The sequence below is a fragment of the Poeciliopsis prolifica genome, unplaced genomic scaffold (genome assembly GCF_027474105.1).
Source record: "Poeciliopsis prolifica strain line A6 unplaced genomic scaffold, Auburn_PproV2 SCAFFOLD014, whole genome shotgun sequence".
NCBI classification, from domain to species: domain Eukaryota; kingdom Metazoa; phylum Chordata; class Actinopteri; order Cyprinodontiformes; family Poeciliidae; genus Poeciliopsis; species Poeciliopsis prolifica.
Window position 1 is genome coordinate 3,416,821 of NW_026562389.1, and position 17,233 is coordinate 3,434,053.

Genomic DNA, 17,233 nt, shown 5'->3' on the forward strand with positions numbered 1-17,233 from the left:
AGAGAGCTGCAGGCTTGACTTCTACATTTACTGGCACTGGATTGGAATTCGGTGTCTCAGAGTTTTAGTGGCTAGAAAACTCCATTCAGATCCATTTTAAAATCTTAAAACAATATTTATTAGCAAATGATCAATCTGATTTTACAAGTGCATCAGAGACGAAAGCAGCTCAGATTCAGCGGGAAAAACAGGCTAGAAGCCTGAGCACATTTTCAAACTGACAGAGTCCAAGAGCAGAAACACGAGACTAGCAGCAATTTATGGGCTTTAGAAGAGTCGCTGCCCTCAGAGGAGACGAGTCTTCAAAGCCTTTTAAAGGTTTAGAGGGACAGTTCTGCTCTGATGTCCTTCAGTAGCTCTTGTCCTCACCGTGGAACCATAAACGAGAACTATGGACTGACAGAGGAATAAAGCAGCTGCTCTGAGGACAAAACGGAGCAATAAAGTAAAGTTACAGATGGCTGCACAAGAACGTGCCGTAAGTAAAGGCTTCAACTTCAAATGGCTCAAACAGCATCGCAGAAAAAAACTAAGTACAGAAGTGAAAGAAACAGAAACATCATAGGAGTGATCTGATAAGAACAGTAGTGGGAATACTTTATAGCATCAAAACTGACAGAAGACTAAAGTTGTTTATGTCTTTAAAACATAAAAATACTAATTCAAGTTATAAAGAGTAACAGACTAGAAAAGCAGCTGAGTCAAGACTAAAGGAGAAATCTTGCTCTTGTTTGCAGCATCAAGTCAGGCTAACGCTGCAAACCTTTAACCTGACTTAAATAATGTTTAAGTTAGGTTATTTACCATTTCCTTCCTCTAAAGCAGCTCGATTTCTGCGCACACTTTATTACTGGGTGCTGAATTCAATATACTTAAGTCTATTAAATATCTGAGCTTATCACCCAGTTGCTGGTCTTTCTTGCAGTGCTTTAAAAGCTTCTCCATGTGGAGAATCATGACAAAGAGTTTTCATTTAGCCAAGACACAATTAATGACTTCAGATCAGGAACATCTCACCACGCTTTGAAGCTTTTTTCACCAGCAATAATCCAGAGTGAAAGTCATTTGAATTCTGAGCAGAGAGATCCATAACCAGAGCACAATGGCCTCCTCCTGCAACAGCTGGCTGATCGGCACCGATCTAATCAAGTCAGGAGATTAAAGTCCCCACCCCCCGACATGGAGGAAAAAAATAAAACTTCTTCATACGAAAACTGAAAGAGTAGAAGTTCCTCCGCCTTATTTTTAGTGCCACCCACTTTCACCTTCGACATACGTTTCCATCAGTCACTGCTGTCCAGAGCAGATGGTTAATCATGGAGTGACATTGATTTCCATTGACTTTGATGGGGCTCGCCGCCCCTGTGGACAAACGCCCGTCATCTGACTGACGATCTGGAAGACGGCCAGACACTTTCCCACCTGGGTGCCAGACGCCCTGAGGGGATGTTCTCTCTGTCGGACAACTTTACTTTGTTCAGAGGAAATGAAGTGCTTTCATTACCAAGGGCTTCATGTCTCCATCTTACTGTTTGCATTTAAAAATGGTCGATTTTCTAAAGGCTGAAAAAAATTAACCTTTTCTTGGTTTTCACTCTTTCCTCCCATCTAATCGAATCCTCTTCATCAGCTCATTGAAGTACCTTAATGTTTCCCTCCGCGGATCCGCTGATGAAGCAGTCCTCAGTGGGATCGACAGCCAGCGCTTTGACCGGCGAGTCGTGGGCCTGGAAACTCTGCCGCTGGTGTCGGTGTGGAAGCTCCAAGATGGTGATCCAACCTTTCCTCCCGCCGGTGAGGAGAAGCTGCCGCCGCTGCGCCATCGAAAGCACGGTGGCGCCGGAATCATGACAGCAGAAAGCTAATGAGAGAGACGAAGACAATCAAACTGGCAGTTTTTAAGATTACTGGATGGGGGCGGGGGGATCTAAAAACACTACTTTATATCAAACCATGTGGAAAACTGATATATACAGCTTTGGAAAAATCAAGAGACCACTAAAAACCATCAGTTTTTCTGATTTTTATAGGAGGGGTCCCCAAAGTGTGTCCTGGAGGGCCGGCGTCCTGCATGTTTTAGTTCTCTCCTTGGTGGGAGTGACAACATTTCCAGAAAGTCAACGTTCTTCTTGGGCCTCTAACGAGCCATCATGTGATCCAGGTGAGTTAAACCAGGGAAAGAACTAAAACATGCAGGATGCCGGCCCTCCAGGACACACTTTAGGGACCCCGGCTTTATAGGTTTATTTTTGAGTAAAATGAACATTGTTTTTTTTTTTTTTATTCTGAGAACATGTCTCTGAAATTTCAAGAAAACATTCAGTATTTATTTGGGAAAAAAACGAGAAATTGTCAAAGATAATGCACGAGATGCAATGCTTTCAGACCTCAAATAAGGCAAAGAAAACAAATTCACATTCATTTAGAGACAACAATATTAATGTTTTAACTCAGGAAGAGTTCAGAAATAAATATTTATAGAAATAACCATGAGGTTTTCAATGGGCTTCAGTGCAGAGCTCTGTATATGTGAGAGAACAAATTGTTTGTGTTCTTACAATTAAGAAGAAAAATCTGAATAACTCATAACAAAAAAAAGCATACCATGAACTAGGCTGTTTGCAGGAGTGACGAGTGTGTCCCAGAGACAAACATTCCTGCAGAGCAAAAACATTTCCAAATGATGATCTACTTCTTATCACACAATCTGATATTATGCAGTCATTTTGTCAAAGGAATTGACTTTTCTGTCACAATAAATCCTGACTGAAAGGATTTAGTACATCAGCCCATCCTTAGCTGCTTCCGCATCTTCAGCTGTTGTGGGAATAATTTTCATAAGAACATGGTTACGGTTACTTTTTGAACATCCTTTCAGAAGCATAGTTTTGAGGTCAGACGCTGATGTGGGACTGGATGCTTGGCTGGCTTAAGGTTTTTTTAGTCATTTTGTCTCGAAACAAATCGCACCAGCAGTCAAAATGCACATAAACAAAACGCATACGACATTAAGGATTCAGGGTAATTTAATTTACAGGGAGTACAGATTTAGGATGGGAAACAGTTCAAAAAGAAAATACTTCATGTTTTTGTACCTGTTGTCTGTTGAAAGACCTGCGGTGGCGATGAGGGAAGAAGAGCCAACAAAAACAAAGTCATGAGCGGTCTTGTTGTGGCACTGCAACGTCTGGCAGAGAGGAGTACGGAAGACAAAAGAATAAAATGGGTAAAACATTCATTTCACATAACAGCCGTATTGGGATATAAATAGACAATAAATAAATAAATAAATCACCAGGTATGGTTTGAGTGTGCTCCCACTGGTGTTGGTTTGCCAGAGACTTAATCCTCCATCTGCATCTACAATACCAAACTAAACAAAACAAAACAGACAGCAGATTGCAGTAACTGAAGTAGTAGCACCGGTAATTTAACTGAACAAAGAAAAACCCTAAAACCAGGTTTGCAACTGAGAGCTGTAAAGATTGAGCCAAAATTATTCTACAAAACACAAAAGTCACTTGTCATTCAGGTTGAGGGGAAACAAAAAAATAAAGGTTCTGTTGGGAATCTGGGATCAACAGAACATCAATAATGTTACTGAATTTCACCGTAAGTGGTCATAATGTTCTGGCTGATACGCTTGCATAACTAAAATGAGGTGCTCTGCTTGTATTCTCTCTGCATTACTTTTATTCCAGAGCCCATTTCTCTCCCTTGGCCAGCACAGGCAGATAAGTACTGGCACAGGAGAGGCACCATCTGAGAAAATTATTGGCCTGAGGCGAGAGCCTGAGTTCAAAACGCTGGCTTCATTCAGCTCAGTAACAATATGTGCCGAGGACCAACTCCCCACGGTGGTGAGAGCTGGAGTGGCAAATTTGTGACAGCAAGTATGAAAATATCGTTGAATACAACAGAATGGTGCCCCATTTCATAACAGTGTACCAACAAATTACCTAACGGATATATAAAAATGACTTGGAGCCAAAATCTCCTAAAATTAGAAACAAGCAAGACAAATCAATCACAATCAGGCTTTGTGTTGTTTTTCTAACAAATAAGTAGGTCTGTAAAATTTATTTATTTTTACTTTTCTGACACAAAAGGGGTGTTCAAGATCACCTCTCTCTAAAGCAGAAAGACTGAAATTGATTGATTAACAAAAAATGAGAGATTTGTCACAACAGCACATTGAACAAGAAAAGGATGGAAGGAGAACTTCTAAATCTGGCCCTTGCAGAGTCGACAGCCAGACCTCTGAGCCAGCTGTGGATGTTTGTGAGGCTTAAGAAACGTAGTTTTACCGTGTGCTTCACTTTATGTCTCCCTTGTTAGTACAAAACAACTGCTGACGTTTATAATTTGCATTTCATTACTAAATCCCTGTTCTCCAGACCATGCCAGTTGCATTTCAGCAGCTGCAGGACTGCTAGAAGCTTTAATCTGTCTGCCTCAGACAAATTAACTTTACAGGAATTAAATTAATTTTAAGGAAAGATAATTTAGACTTTTGACTACTTCTATTCCCTGGTACTTTTGTTAAATGGCCACAGCAACCATGCTTTTTCAAAATATTTCAGGCATGTTTATCCATGACTTCTAACAAGAGCAAAGACAATTTTTTGTTCTACAAACTGCAAATTATATTTAGTACACAGCATTAGTTTGAAGTCATTATTTGGGGAAAAACCATGAGAGAAAACTGACTTAGCATTGACTAAAAAGGATTGACTGCTACATCACTATAGCAAAATTAAATCTTCATGAGTGAAACAAATTATTAGTGGAAAAAAGTTAATTGTATCTGCTTCCATTGATTCCTGACATCTTTTACAAAACCACTAAAGGATTTTGTTTGCAGTTTGGAGTGCTGACCTGAGTCTTTCTGCATCAGAGAAACAATGAGGGAAAACTAAATACGACCACAATTTTAGTTTTTCATCATAGTCTTTGGTAAAAGCGGTTGTACGCTATAGGACAACCACTTTTCACCACAGAGAGCTTTTAAATTGCTATGCATTGTGCTAGTTTGTTAGGTCCCCTAAAGTACTCAGACAGCATTTCTCTTCATTGTAAAATTTACTATAAGATTTATAAATCTCCACTTTGTAAGCACAAACCAGAGCTGTAGCTTTTGCAATCACTACTTCCTTCTATTAGAAACATGGTGCCATGCACTGATGCCTGAGTTCAGTTCTGTCTTATACTCTGTTGACATGGCAATTCATCTAACTATTGTTTGATGCAACCTTGGATATAATTGAAAATGACCAGCTTTTAAACAATGCAATTCAATTAAGATTTTGGCTGTACAGCAGATATTGAAAACAAAATCTTGCCGTATCTACACTTCATTTCACACTTCAGATGTGGTTTTAGTGTTCAGTCTTTATCAGCTTGCAGCACATAGGATGAGTGTGGGCTCACCTTGTTCCCTTGGTGATTGAATCGGATCCTGGTGACTCTGGAGTTGCCAGGACTTCTGAAGCAGATGATCTGCTGAGAGTGACCCCACTCGAACATCCTCACACTTCCGTCTTGAGCCCCTGTCAGGTCTGACGAACAGGAAAACGAACAGCAGAAGGGAAGATGTAACATCTATTAGGTAGATGTCAGTCAGTGCATGGATCTCAGCATATCTTCGCCGTTGTTTAGATCCCAAACCATCCATAATTGATCAAGGAATGAGTTCATTTAAACACGCTTCAGGAGGCGTTTTCCTGACATGTTGGGAATTGTCCTCCCCAGTTTGCATTTTCAAAGAAAAAGGACAAGAATCTCAACCAAGAGAGCCAACATAATCTTTGAGGAGCAGCAGGAAAAAAAAAACAAAACAATTTCAATTGCAGAATATGTACAATTTTTGGTGATGTAATGCTCCCTGGAGGCTTTTCACACCAGAATATGACGAATGTGTTGCCTTTTTAATATAAAGGCAATGACTCCTCCGATCTACTGACAGACGTTACCGAGTTCTACTTACAGTATGGAAGTGTGGGATGAGAGGTCATTCTTCTCACGTTGTTGATATTTCTCTTTATCATCTGGGAGAAGAAGAGGAAAGAGGGGGTGGACATGAGCTTAACCAAGAAAACAAAGCTTGGATAAGAAAACTAAACTTATTTTTAAAGCAGAAAAATGTACTGTTGTAAAAGAAAATGGTCAGAATAATTGCATTGCTAGGAACAATGGTGCAGGTCATAGGGGGATCTCAGAGAAAAACAGAAACATAGAAAACTTTTTGGACTTAAAAAAACCCTTCAGTGTTTTAAGGTTATTACTGCGCTGAAAATGAACCACAGCTGTGGAATAACTTTCCAGACTAAATAATTTACAAAGGTAACAAAAGCTGATGATAGAAAATAACAACCCATGATAGAAAATAACCCATGTACTCACAGTGAGAGAAACATGGATTATAAACACAGAGGGTGCTTGATAAACAGAACAATGATACAGGTACATCTAAAAATATGATATTGTGAAAAGTTCAATATTTATTCAGTCATTTCAGAAAGGTAACCTGATCTATTACATAGAAACGTTCAACTTTGAGAAGTGGTTATAGCTTAGAGAAAATAAAAACCCAAAATTCAGTGTCTCAGAAAAACGGAGTATTGAAAAAGCATGATATTGGTAACTCATCTTGTGTTTTTCTCGAACTTCTACTGAACTTCATGCAGTCCTCTGCAGAAATCCAGAAGCCGATTTTATTTTCCAGCTGGATTTGGCAGCAGACCACATTCCAAAGCTAAACTTATTGCATACTGCCCAGCTTATTTGTTGACATGTTTGTTTACACTGGACTCAAAAACACACTGATTAAAATCCAAGCAATAACGTGACTTATCAATTACATGTTTCTGTTACTTTACCACTTCCTTCCCACTTTTTACAACACTTCTTGACATTTCCATTTAAATATTCTTCTTTTCATTACTTTTCATAATCTAAAGTATAAACCTGAAAATTACAAGACATAAGGACTTGACATATTGAAGCATGTTTTGATTGATTTTATATAATTTATAACCTTCACTCTATGGAAATAGCCAACTTTTCCCACAGTATTCAATTTTTTTTCATTTTTTTTTATGAACCCATCCTGAATAAATATCTAACAGAGCAAACTTCAAGAACAAATTGCCACAGCATCTCAGACGCTGGGAGCTTGATGTCTTCTAACGCGCCAACCTCTCCAGAACGCCCTCAGGCTTCACAACCATCCATTTTCAGGGCTGGTTCAGAGTTGTTACACACACCTTAGCGCATGGTTGCCCAAGTTCAGTCCTCGAGAGTAACTATCCAACAATTTGAGATGCATCCCTTCTCTAACACACCTGAATCAAATGACTGGATTTCCTCATCAGTATTCAGATCTGCACAGGTTTGGTAACAAACCATTCATTTACTTCGTAACATCTCTTTTCCTCATTCCTACAGATGTAAATAATGTGGTGACTTTTGTTTTCATGTTTTGCCTTGATTATTTTAATATCGTATCCTCTAGTTCGGATTTAAAACTTATAAAGCTGGAAAGCTGTTAACATGAAAATTAAAATAAAACTAATATCTCTGTTGACACCAACGTTGCATAAATCTAATATGCGATGTTACTTTGAGCAACAGAATTAGACAACCGTTTACTCTATTGTCCCACTTTTCAGCTGTTGTCTTTATAAAAGCACACATTAACCTCTGAGTTTAATGTGTGCTATAATTGAATATTTCTCATTCAATTATTCAGCCACAACTTTTTCTCCTCCAACCTCTGCAAACCACCTGACTGCTTAGTAACATCATAATCATCCTGAGTGGATTTCACTGCCCAGTACGCATATCAATAAGTGAACTGGGTGAAAATCAACAAACATGACTCACACCTACATGATTAAGACCATAAAATTAAATCCAGCTCCCTTCTGGATGATACCGCCAAGCTTCCTGCCTTTTTATATTGGAACCAGCTGAAACCACAGCTTCAGAAAAACAAAAAGGTGGCAAACAACCTCTCATTTCTTCTGTTAGCCTATGACAGGCGCTGATGTTAGCAACAGCCAGAATGCTTTTGGCAAACTGAGCGCAGAGGAAAATGAATTATTAATGTAAATTATTTCAACTTCATTGAGGTTTTCGCTTTGAGAACGAAGAAGAGCAGATTAGGAGCAGAAGGCATCAGTTACTTCCAGAAGAGCAGAGTTTGGTATTATACTTGTAAAGTTATTCCATCTCTGCTGTTTGAAAGCCAAAATTGTTTTACTGCTTTTTGGAAAATGGGCATTTTAAATAACTTTCAAAAACTCTGATTCTGAAATCAGTTTTCAATAAAACTGGGTTGTGTCATATCGATTGATTCATAAAAATAATTTTCATCTTGACCTGTCTCAATAATCTTTATCCAGTTCATTTCACTTAATTGAGAAATATGCATCAATAAATTATGCCACCAAGGTTCAAACATTTTGTTTTGAAAACTTTTAAACTACATTGATCCAATACATATTATGTTGATTTAAGCTACTAATTAGAGTGCTCCACAAGGCTCTGTACCAGAGTAAATTACTTTTGTATTGCAAATTTCTAAAAAAGTTCTTTTTAAAATGAGAAATACCCTTATTGGATAATCAAAATCTTCAGTATTTCAGTCCTGGAGCTCCTTATCTTTGTGCTTTAATGTCTGTATTTAAATCACTCTGTAATTTTTGCAGACAACTGGCAAAACTGTGCAAATGATATTAGTAAGGAACCGAATTCCTTAACAAGCTAAATGCTTCACGCTCAACATTGATGTTCACATTTAACTGATTGTACAGGCTGCTGTTTCTTCCTTGACTGAAGAAACAAAGCATGCTAACGATAGCCAAGGACTTTCAAGAGAATAGGAGGACTTGTTTTTGTTAAAGCCTGCTACTGGACATGGCAAATCAAATTTAGAGATACATGCTATACACATTTCACACATAATCCAAACAGAATATTAGCAGAAAACAAAGTCTTTCTTGCAGAGTTATTTGGCTGGGACAAAATAGTACAGATTTAATTTCTCCTAATACATTTAGACAGATGACCGAAAGTCTAATCTATAGTTAATCAGATCAGTGACGGGGACATAAAACCGTTATTGCACCATCACTAGCTTATATACTATCAAGCAAAAATGAAGCGAACCAATCCATTGTCATTCTTGATACCTGCAGCGTTCATTGGTGTACATTTATCACACTCTGTGCCTGGTTTTAATGTTAAACTCACCACAGCTGCACCTCTGCCGGTCTGGTGGCCTCCAAGCCACGGCACATTGATGGGTGTGCCGGGGCTGCTGTGGGTGTATGGAGTGGTGCCATGAAGCGAACCAAAGTCGTCACGCGCATGGACCACCAGAAAGTCATCACCACCAACACTACAGGGAGAAAAATAATTAGACATGTATAATTAGATGACATGGGTCACAAGGCAGAGCCTGACTGGTTAGGGATTAATTTCACGCAGCAAATGAACAGCCTTACATCTGCATTCAGGAATATGTTAATATTTTAAGGCTACAGCTACATTAAAATGATTGTTTATACTTAGATTTTAAATTAAAATAATCCGAATAAGTTAAAACGCAAAAATACTGTCAACAAATAATGAGTGAGGGAGTTGATATCACCCCTGGAGCAAAACAGCAAAGTGTGAATAAGCAAAATGCTCAAAAATGCAGGATTGCTCTCATACCCTTTGGATTCGACTTCATCTTCATCGATCCAAGTCAAGATCTGCGTGGCCAAGATAGATGACACATCCAGCTCCTGAATGTCATGTGTGGAGGCCATGACTAAACAATTACGGTTTGCCTGGTGGACAGACAAAAGACGGAGCATGAGGAAAGAGAGGATTGGAAGAGAGGAGAAAACAGGTTGAGTCTCAGAGGAAACTCTGCATCAGACAAATTTAATGTGCTCTAATCAAGTCTGCTGACCCCGGCCTCCAACTTCCCTACTGGCCAGAGCTGATCCATGTTGGTTCACATCAGCATCAAGATGTCACTCGTACACACAAACAGTGTAGTAACACTTTGTGCTTCTGCTGAACAACAAACCTGTCTCTCCTTAAGCAGAAAGTATTTCTTTTCTAAATATACAGGGGTATCTCAGTAGATTAGAATATCATCAAAAGGCGTATGTAGTAAATTAAAGTGAAGATGTATTAACCACAAAGGGATACATTTCAGTCTATTACTTTGGATAACTTGAATTGTTATCTCTAATGAAAACAAAACCTTTCCAAATCAAAATGTCAACCTCCTGAAAAATATTCCCATGTATTGCACACAATACATAGACTTGTTTTAAGTTAATATTGATGGGAGCACAAGTCATAAATGAAATCTGCCAGTGGAACCAGACATTTTAAAATAAAATATGGAAAAAATGTCTGTAACTTATAACTAGTTCTTTTTCCATCAATTTTAAGGAGTTATTGGCTTAAAACATTCCCCAATTTCTTGTTGAAAAGTTACTTGTAAGTTACTTTTGTCTTATTTTAAGTATGCTATGGTATTTGCTCTAGAAACTAGACCAGATATACTTGGCATGATTGTGTTTTTGCAGTGACCGTCAATACTTTGTCTGGGCTAATTTTGGATGAATTACTGCAACAATGCACAAATATTGAAATATTAAGGAAACCCAGTTAGAAATAACAGCAGCATTTGTCTTCTCAACTGGACTGTTGGATCTGGAGTTTTTCATTGTCCTCTTGACAAAAACAACATAGATTTTCTCTGAGTTGGAACAGCCAGCAAACCGATCTGACCCAAATCCCAGAGACAACGTGATCGTTAAAGAGGTTATTGGTACATTTGGCAATGTGGGCAGGTGCCAAGTCCAGATGGACAGTAAAACCAACAAGCTTTCCAACAAGCTTGTAGGGAGGAAGAGACCAGAAGTGTCGAAAAACTTTCTGGTAGATTGCTGTGTTGATGGCAGACTTGATAAAACACAGCAGATCACAGAGGACATCGGATCTTGACCGACTGAGGTAACGGCACATCGGACTGAAAGCAACGTGGATTCTGTGTCTCAAGTCTTCAATTGAAAATCAACATCTGGGATGTTGATTAGGGTTAGGGTTACATTGATTCAAACGTTACTTCAATCTGGGAAAAAAGGCATTAGACCCTTGAGCAACAGTCCAGTTCTTTTTCTCTGTAGCTCAGATAAGTCATTTCATACAGGCACAATTACAATACGAGGAATACGATATTTGTAGTCGATGTGTAGGAATGACTAGTGGGTCTTAATGGACTGACTTCAGACTCAGTCCACTTCTTGCGAAGTTTCTTGATTGGACTTTTTTTGTCAAACTTTTCAAGGTCACAGCCATCCTTGGTGCTGGAGCACTTTTATTATCACACTACTTCCTCCCACTCAACTTTCTATGAATATGCTGGGATACAGAACTCTGAGCAGTCAGTTTCTTTCACAATCATCTCATGCTTCGCTGTAGAAGGCGTCTATGACATTTATCCGATCAGCAGTTTTACCCACTTTTGTGTAACTTCACACCCAGACTCAGAGACCACTGAGGACCTCAGGAAACCGCTGCTAATCAGATGATTAAATTCAAATTCAAAACTTTATTGATCTTAAATGGAAATTAAATGCTGTTGTAACTCATTAATTCATATTCTTCGAAGAGTTATTGTAGTTAGTGATGTCAGGAAACATCTTTTGTTGAAGTCTGTGTTACAGTAAATCTGAAGAAGCCTCTGACTGAAGATGATCCGTTTTCCCAATACAGTCTCATGAAGAGGAAGTTGACACCAAGAGTTTTTAATATTATAATAACTTTGTCATATTCTGATTTTCTAGGGCAGAATTTTTGGTTTTTGCTCTCTCTAAGCAACAATGATCAAATTTACATAACATGAATGCTTGAAATATTTTATTCTACAGGTAACAAATCTTTAATAAAATAGAAATTATGCTTTTTGAAATGAGTGACAAATTCTTTTTCCAGATGTACCTTTACATATTTTTGTCTATTGTCCCATTTTACTACAAACAATTAAACTGTTTTAGGAACTATAGAAGATACACAGTGATAAAATATTAGTTGAATAAAGAAGAAGACAGCTATACCATATTTCTGATGACCTACTTGTTCCACATTCAGTCAAAATTTAGTTTTTATTGCAAATTCTAGGGAAAATTTTAATGATCAAATTTACTCTATGTACAATGTTAGTCTATGCATAAAATGTTTACCATTTTTAAAACAATGACTAGACGAGATAAAAAATAAACACTGGAGAAAAATGAAACAAGCAACGTTTGTTGCGTAATATTTGGTATGATAATTATAATTCTTAGTACACAAGTTTGTACAGCAGTTTTCCATTACAGAGAACCTTGTTTCTTCAAAGGCAGAGCTACAACACAAATCACGAATGCTGCATCAGCTTCCATGGCGCTGATAAAAGTTTTATATTACAAAGAAAAAAAAAAAAGGGAAAAAAAAGCAAAGGCAGCCAAACAAGAAACTGAAGTAATTAACTGTGAACACTTGTATCTTTTTTCATCATGTTTTCTAATATTTCGTGACATCAGTGTGAGGCTTTTACCTTGTTGATGGCAAAGGCTGTAATGATGTCAGAGTCCTTGTGGATGATGCGTGCTTTGCCTCCAGGGGAGCCCAGATCTGACTCAGTCTGTGGCGAGTTACATACACACACACACACACACACACAACCCATGTCACCACCATGGAGATTTAGTAATTACAAGTGAAACATTGGCAAATATTTCCTGCAGACAAATAACAGCCTTAATCCCTGCTCCATTTCCTTTGAACTATGGAACAGACATAAGAGAGCTGAACAAATTATTTGTCAAGTTATGTTCAGCAGAACTTATTTGCAAAGCTAATCCTATGAATAATATTTTATTTCTAGAGCGTTTAAGAATCTCCCTCTACCGTTTAACAAAAGAAAAACTGAATCAGGCCAAACTCTTGTTCATCAAGGCTCGATTACACTGCTACTATGCAAAACGTACTCACACTTCCTAATCTTTTTCACATTACGGTCAAAAGCTTCAATGTGTTTAATTGGGAATTTACGTGAAAGAGCAACAAAAAGTGGTGCAGGATTATAACGTGAAGAGAAAAATGATAACCAGAACCACGTATTACATCGCTACTAGTTTTATCAGAGACCGAGCATTAGGAAATAGATTGGATGGAGAGCACCAATAAAGAACAAAATGTCAAGTCTTCCTACTGATTTTCAATTGGATTTAGGCCTGGACTTTGACTAGGCCATTCTAACCCATGAATTGTAGGAAGCAATATATAGTATTAATTACCAGTTTGCCATTACTGTCTTTCTGGAAGGAGAACCTCATTATCGCCCTTTCTCTTGTCTATTTATGTGGATGAGAGTGTTTTGGTAACTTCTATTTTCAGTTGATGGATTGAACTGAGATGTTTAGAGCTTGGGATATTGTTTTGCAGCCTAAGCTTGCTCTATACTTCTCCACAAATTTCTCCTTGACCGGTCTTTGTTCTCTGGTCTTTCAGCAAACCTTCACAGAACTCTAAAGTTTATACTGAGATTAAATTGCACAAAAGTGGACAATATTGCTAAGAAGATGACTTCTGAGAGCATTTAATACATAATAGACTATAAGAGTAAAGGTGGTTGTGTACAAAATATAAAACACTTGCAAGGTTTTTATGTGCAGAAATGTTGAAACCTCATCTATCATGAATAACTTCACAATTATACATGACTTTGTGTTGATCAATTATTTAAATCCCAATTAAAAACAATTATGCTTTTGACTGGAACATGAACACAAAAAAGGTCACGGGAGACGAAAAGCTCAGTAAGTAAATACTGGCTAGTAGAAAGCAGAAGGAAAAAAGAGCCTGGAGCGATAAGTGGTCCGGTGGGATGCGGCTCTCCAGGCTCTTCTGTAGCTCTGCACATTGGACACGGAAGCTAGAACTTGACGCCAAAGTTACTCGAGTCGAGATTGAATTAAAGTCTTCTGCCCATTCAGTCGGGAGGAAAAGATTGTGTCGTTTTCTTTCAAAGAGTTAAACAAAACCTGACCTGCAAAAATCTAAATATGGTGTTTTGCCATTTTCTCTAGCACATAATCTCTGCAGGATGCAGATTCACTGCGACAGAGTTGAACCCATTAATGTGAAGCTGTTCAGCTTCATAGGGTGTCCTCCAAGAGACTGGGTTAATTAAAACTGAACCAAATGGAGTACCTACAATGTGCCGGCTCTCACGGTGAAAGCATCAGTTTACAGACTTATCTTATATTTATGCCTCCCATTCACATCGATATTGAGGCAGGTAAATGTAAGATTAATCTCAAACTCATGACAGCAACATTCAGAGTTCATAGTCCTAAAAATACACGTACTGTAATTCTGTCAGGATCATTTAAAATTGGATTAAAGAGGTCACATTTGCAATTTAAAAGGAGATGACAAGTACTTTGAACATGTGTGCATATTGCCACTCCTACTTGAACCATTCAAACTCTAAACCCATGACATGCATTACATAAGGTGTTACATTTACAGAAGTGAACAGCAGCATGCCATACACATCTTAGTGTTAAAAAGAATTACATAAAATGTTCTGTTCTGCAAGTCGCAAAGCTTGTGTGCTATATTTAGAAGCACACTGTGCTTCGTAAAAGCCTGCTGATAAACATGGAACCCCATCAGAAAAACTTTACAGCTGAAGACACTTTTCCTTTATTTGCTTGACTTTCTCCTAATGAATCTGCATTTCAAAGCCAGACTGAAACGCAGAGAAGAGCTTTCTCTTAATTTTAACATTAATTATCACATCTCTCAGAACCTGTTGCAACACTGCTGTTTTTCATAAAGCAAAGGACCAGAAATTACCAAGATAATTTGCTAGTGAATTTTCAGCTTGACCTGCACTGAAGCATAAAACATTTGATCGGTGGATCCTTGGTTAAAGATTTTAAAGCAAGCATTTCATCTTGGGTAGTTTTGACCTAATAAAGTGTTGCAAAACATTCTGAGATTTGAAACCAAAGTCCATCTCACTCATCCCACTCCCACATGATAAGCAATCATTGATCAATAAGTAGCAGTACCTGACTGTTTCCTGCCTCCTCCACTCCTGAATATTTCATACTGTCAGTGTGGTCCTCAACCGACTTTAGTGATTGGGGGAGCAGCGAAAGGATAGACCAGCACAAACAAAACACACAACAACCAGTGATAAAACATGCAAATACACAAACTTTGATTTACTGTAATGTTATTAACTCAGTGTGTGATTATTTGCATACAAAAGGGAAGCATCAACATGCTAATGAAGGTAATTATGATACATGTGGATTGCATGCAGCACCCAAAAAAGCACAAAGGCATTAACAGGGATTTATTGATGCTATCTGACTAGGGGATTTATGCAGATGCAAATGGTAAATATGTTACTTAGTGGGGGTTAATACAGCGTTTCTCATGCAGCAGGTTGGTTGACTAAATGTGACGCACCTGATTTGTGCCTGGTTTCTTGGTGAAGATGTTCCTGATGAAAGTCTCCTGCACTTCTTCCTGTTTCACCAAGTACTGCCATAAACGCTTCACCGGCAGCACTGAGTGGTGGTTGTTTCTAGGCAAAATAATAAGAGTATTAGAGTAAAACACATACATTCTTTTGAGTGGTGATTAATTAGTAGCACAAAACTAATACCAACAAAATCACATTTAAAAACTGTCAAAATACAGCTTACAAAGATGGGGAGAAAAGGGAAAAAATAGCAGCTACAGCAAATAAAACAAGAAATATTTTATTTGTGAAAAAAATCCCTAAAACATTCGTAAACTCACATCTTGTGTCTTCACCTCCCAATTGCCTGTGAACACCCTAAAAACAACAAAGTCCTTCAACAACGGACAAATCATCTGGCAAATTAATAAGCAGGGAAGACCAAACATCGAGAATCGAATCCTCATTTCCTCAGCAGAAGCGCTCTCATGAGGAATAACTCTAAACATTTCAGTGTACCACAAACCAACAGTAGGAGGTTTATGGCAAGAATATATTTCAGAGCCAGAAGCAATAGTTTGTCATATAGCTTAACCTGTAAATAAGTCAATGGTATTCACATTTTCCAAAAATAGAGGGAAAGTACAGTTTTCTTTGATTTTATGCGTAAAGGTGAGACATTCGTGTGGTTTTCTACACAGTTCAACTCCAAAGAGATAAAAGATAACGGAAACAACACTTCAGGGGAAACTTCTTGTTTCAGAGTGAATTCTGCTGATTTTTTTAGAGCTATAAAAATTAGACACAGATTTCTCTGCCTTTAAAATACAAATAAAAGAGATTGATCATTTCAGTTCAACCGATAAAACAATGGTACCTGAAGGGGGTGTTGGATGGCTCAAACAGGGCTTTGTGTCTGAGCAGGGCGGGGCCAGGAGTTGGGATCTCATCCTGGAGTTGAGTGCAGATGTACTTGGGCGGAGGGCCGCCGAACAGCTCGAGCCGCTTTTGCAGCACCTGCTCCCATCGCTGCAGCGTCTTCAGCACAGCGTGACACAGAGGCGAGGCCACAGGCAAATCTGTGTTTAAAAAAAGCAGTCGCACACAAAGGAGGAGGCAACAAGATTAGCTGAGTGAGGCAGAATGAAGTAGGGCAGCACTCATCTCCATCCTGGATGTTATTTGTTTTAGCACGGAGAGTATTTTGGCACTTACCTAACAGATCATATCCTGCCATCGGGTAAAAAGACTTGAGGTTGACCAACACCAGTTGTACCATGGCCAGGCGCATCAAACACCAGCTTAAAGAGAAAAGAAGTCATGACAAATCAGATTATTATGGGGGGACGTCATGCGGTGTTCAAGCTGAATGTGGAGCAGCAATTCAAGGAAATTTCAATGGAAACAACTGAAAGGAGAAACGCGAGGCTCGGTGAACATGTTCTGGATTAATATAAGCATTTTGTTTTGAGGGGGAAGATGAGTCATAGTACACAGAGTATGCATAAATTATGTCACCTGTATGAATTATGGTTTGAATGCTCTTTCTGTGGCAGGTTGGGCTCAAACACATCTTCAGATTCAAGGTCTTCATCATCTTCATCCTGGCTGTCCTGACTCTCCTCTGAGTCATACTCAACTGTGTTTTGTGACGATGGCAGCTCAGGCTAAGAGGCAGAAGGACAGAGGCAACAA

General features: G+C 38.5%; 1 protein-coding gene across 3 annotated transcripts in view; it reads right to left on the minus strand.

The window, feature by feature from the left end:
- The window catches only part of LOC129365754 (dmX-like protein 1), a 124,363-nt gene that overhangs the window by 3,140 nt on the left and 103,990 nt on the right, over positions 1 to 17,233 (minus strand). For 2 of the 3 annotated variants that reach the window (XM_055039204.1, XM_055039205.1), the window contains exons 37-50: positions 17,057 to 17,205; positions 16,754 to 16,839; positions 16,416 to 16,617; positions 15,544 to 15,661; positions 15,138 to 15,200; positions 12,611 to 12,697; positions 9,721 to 9,839; positions 9,256 to 9,403; positions 5,987 to 6,047; positions 5,431 to 5,558; positions 3,296 to 3,373; positions 3,096 to 3,187; positions 2,605 to 2,657; positions 1,644 to 1,861 (exon numbers count right to left, since the gene is read on the minus strand). In XM_055039204.1, coding sequence (XP_054895179.1) covers positions 1,644 to 1,861; positions 2,605 to 2,657; positions 3,096 to 3,187; positions 3,296 to 3,373; positions 5,431 to 5,558; positions 5,987 to 6,047; positions 9,256 to 9,403; positions 9,721 to 9,839; positions 12,611 to 12,697; positions 15,138 to 15,200; positions 15,544 to 15,661; positions 16,416 to 16,617; positions 16,754 to 16,839; positions 17,057 to 17,205 — 1,602 coding nt within the window. The remainder of the gene's footprint in view (positions 1 to 1,643; positions 1,862 to 2,604; positions 2,658 to 3,095; positions 3,188 to 3,295; positions 3,374 to 5,430; positions 5,559 to 5,986; positions 6,048 to 9,255; positions 9,404 to 9,720; positions 9,840 to 12,610; positions 12,698 to 15,137; positions 15,201 to 15,543; positions 15,662 to 16,415; positions 16,618 to 16,753; positions 16,840 to 17,056; positions 17,206 to 17,233) is intronic. The other variant, XM_055039206.1, reaches the window with a different exon arrangement.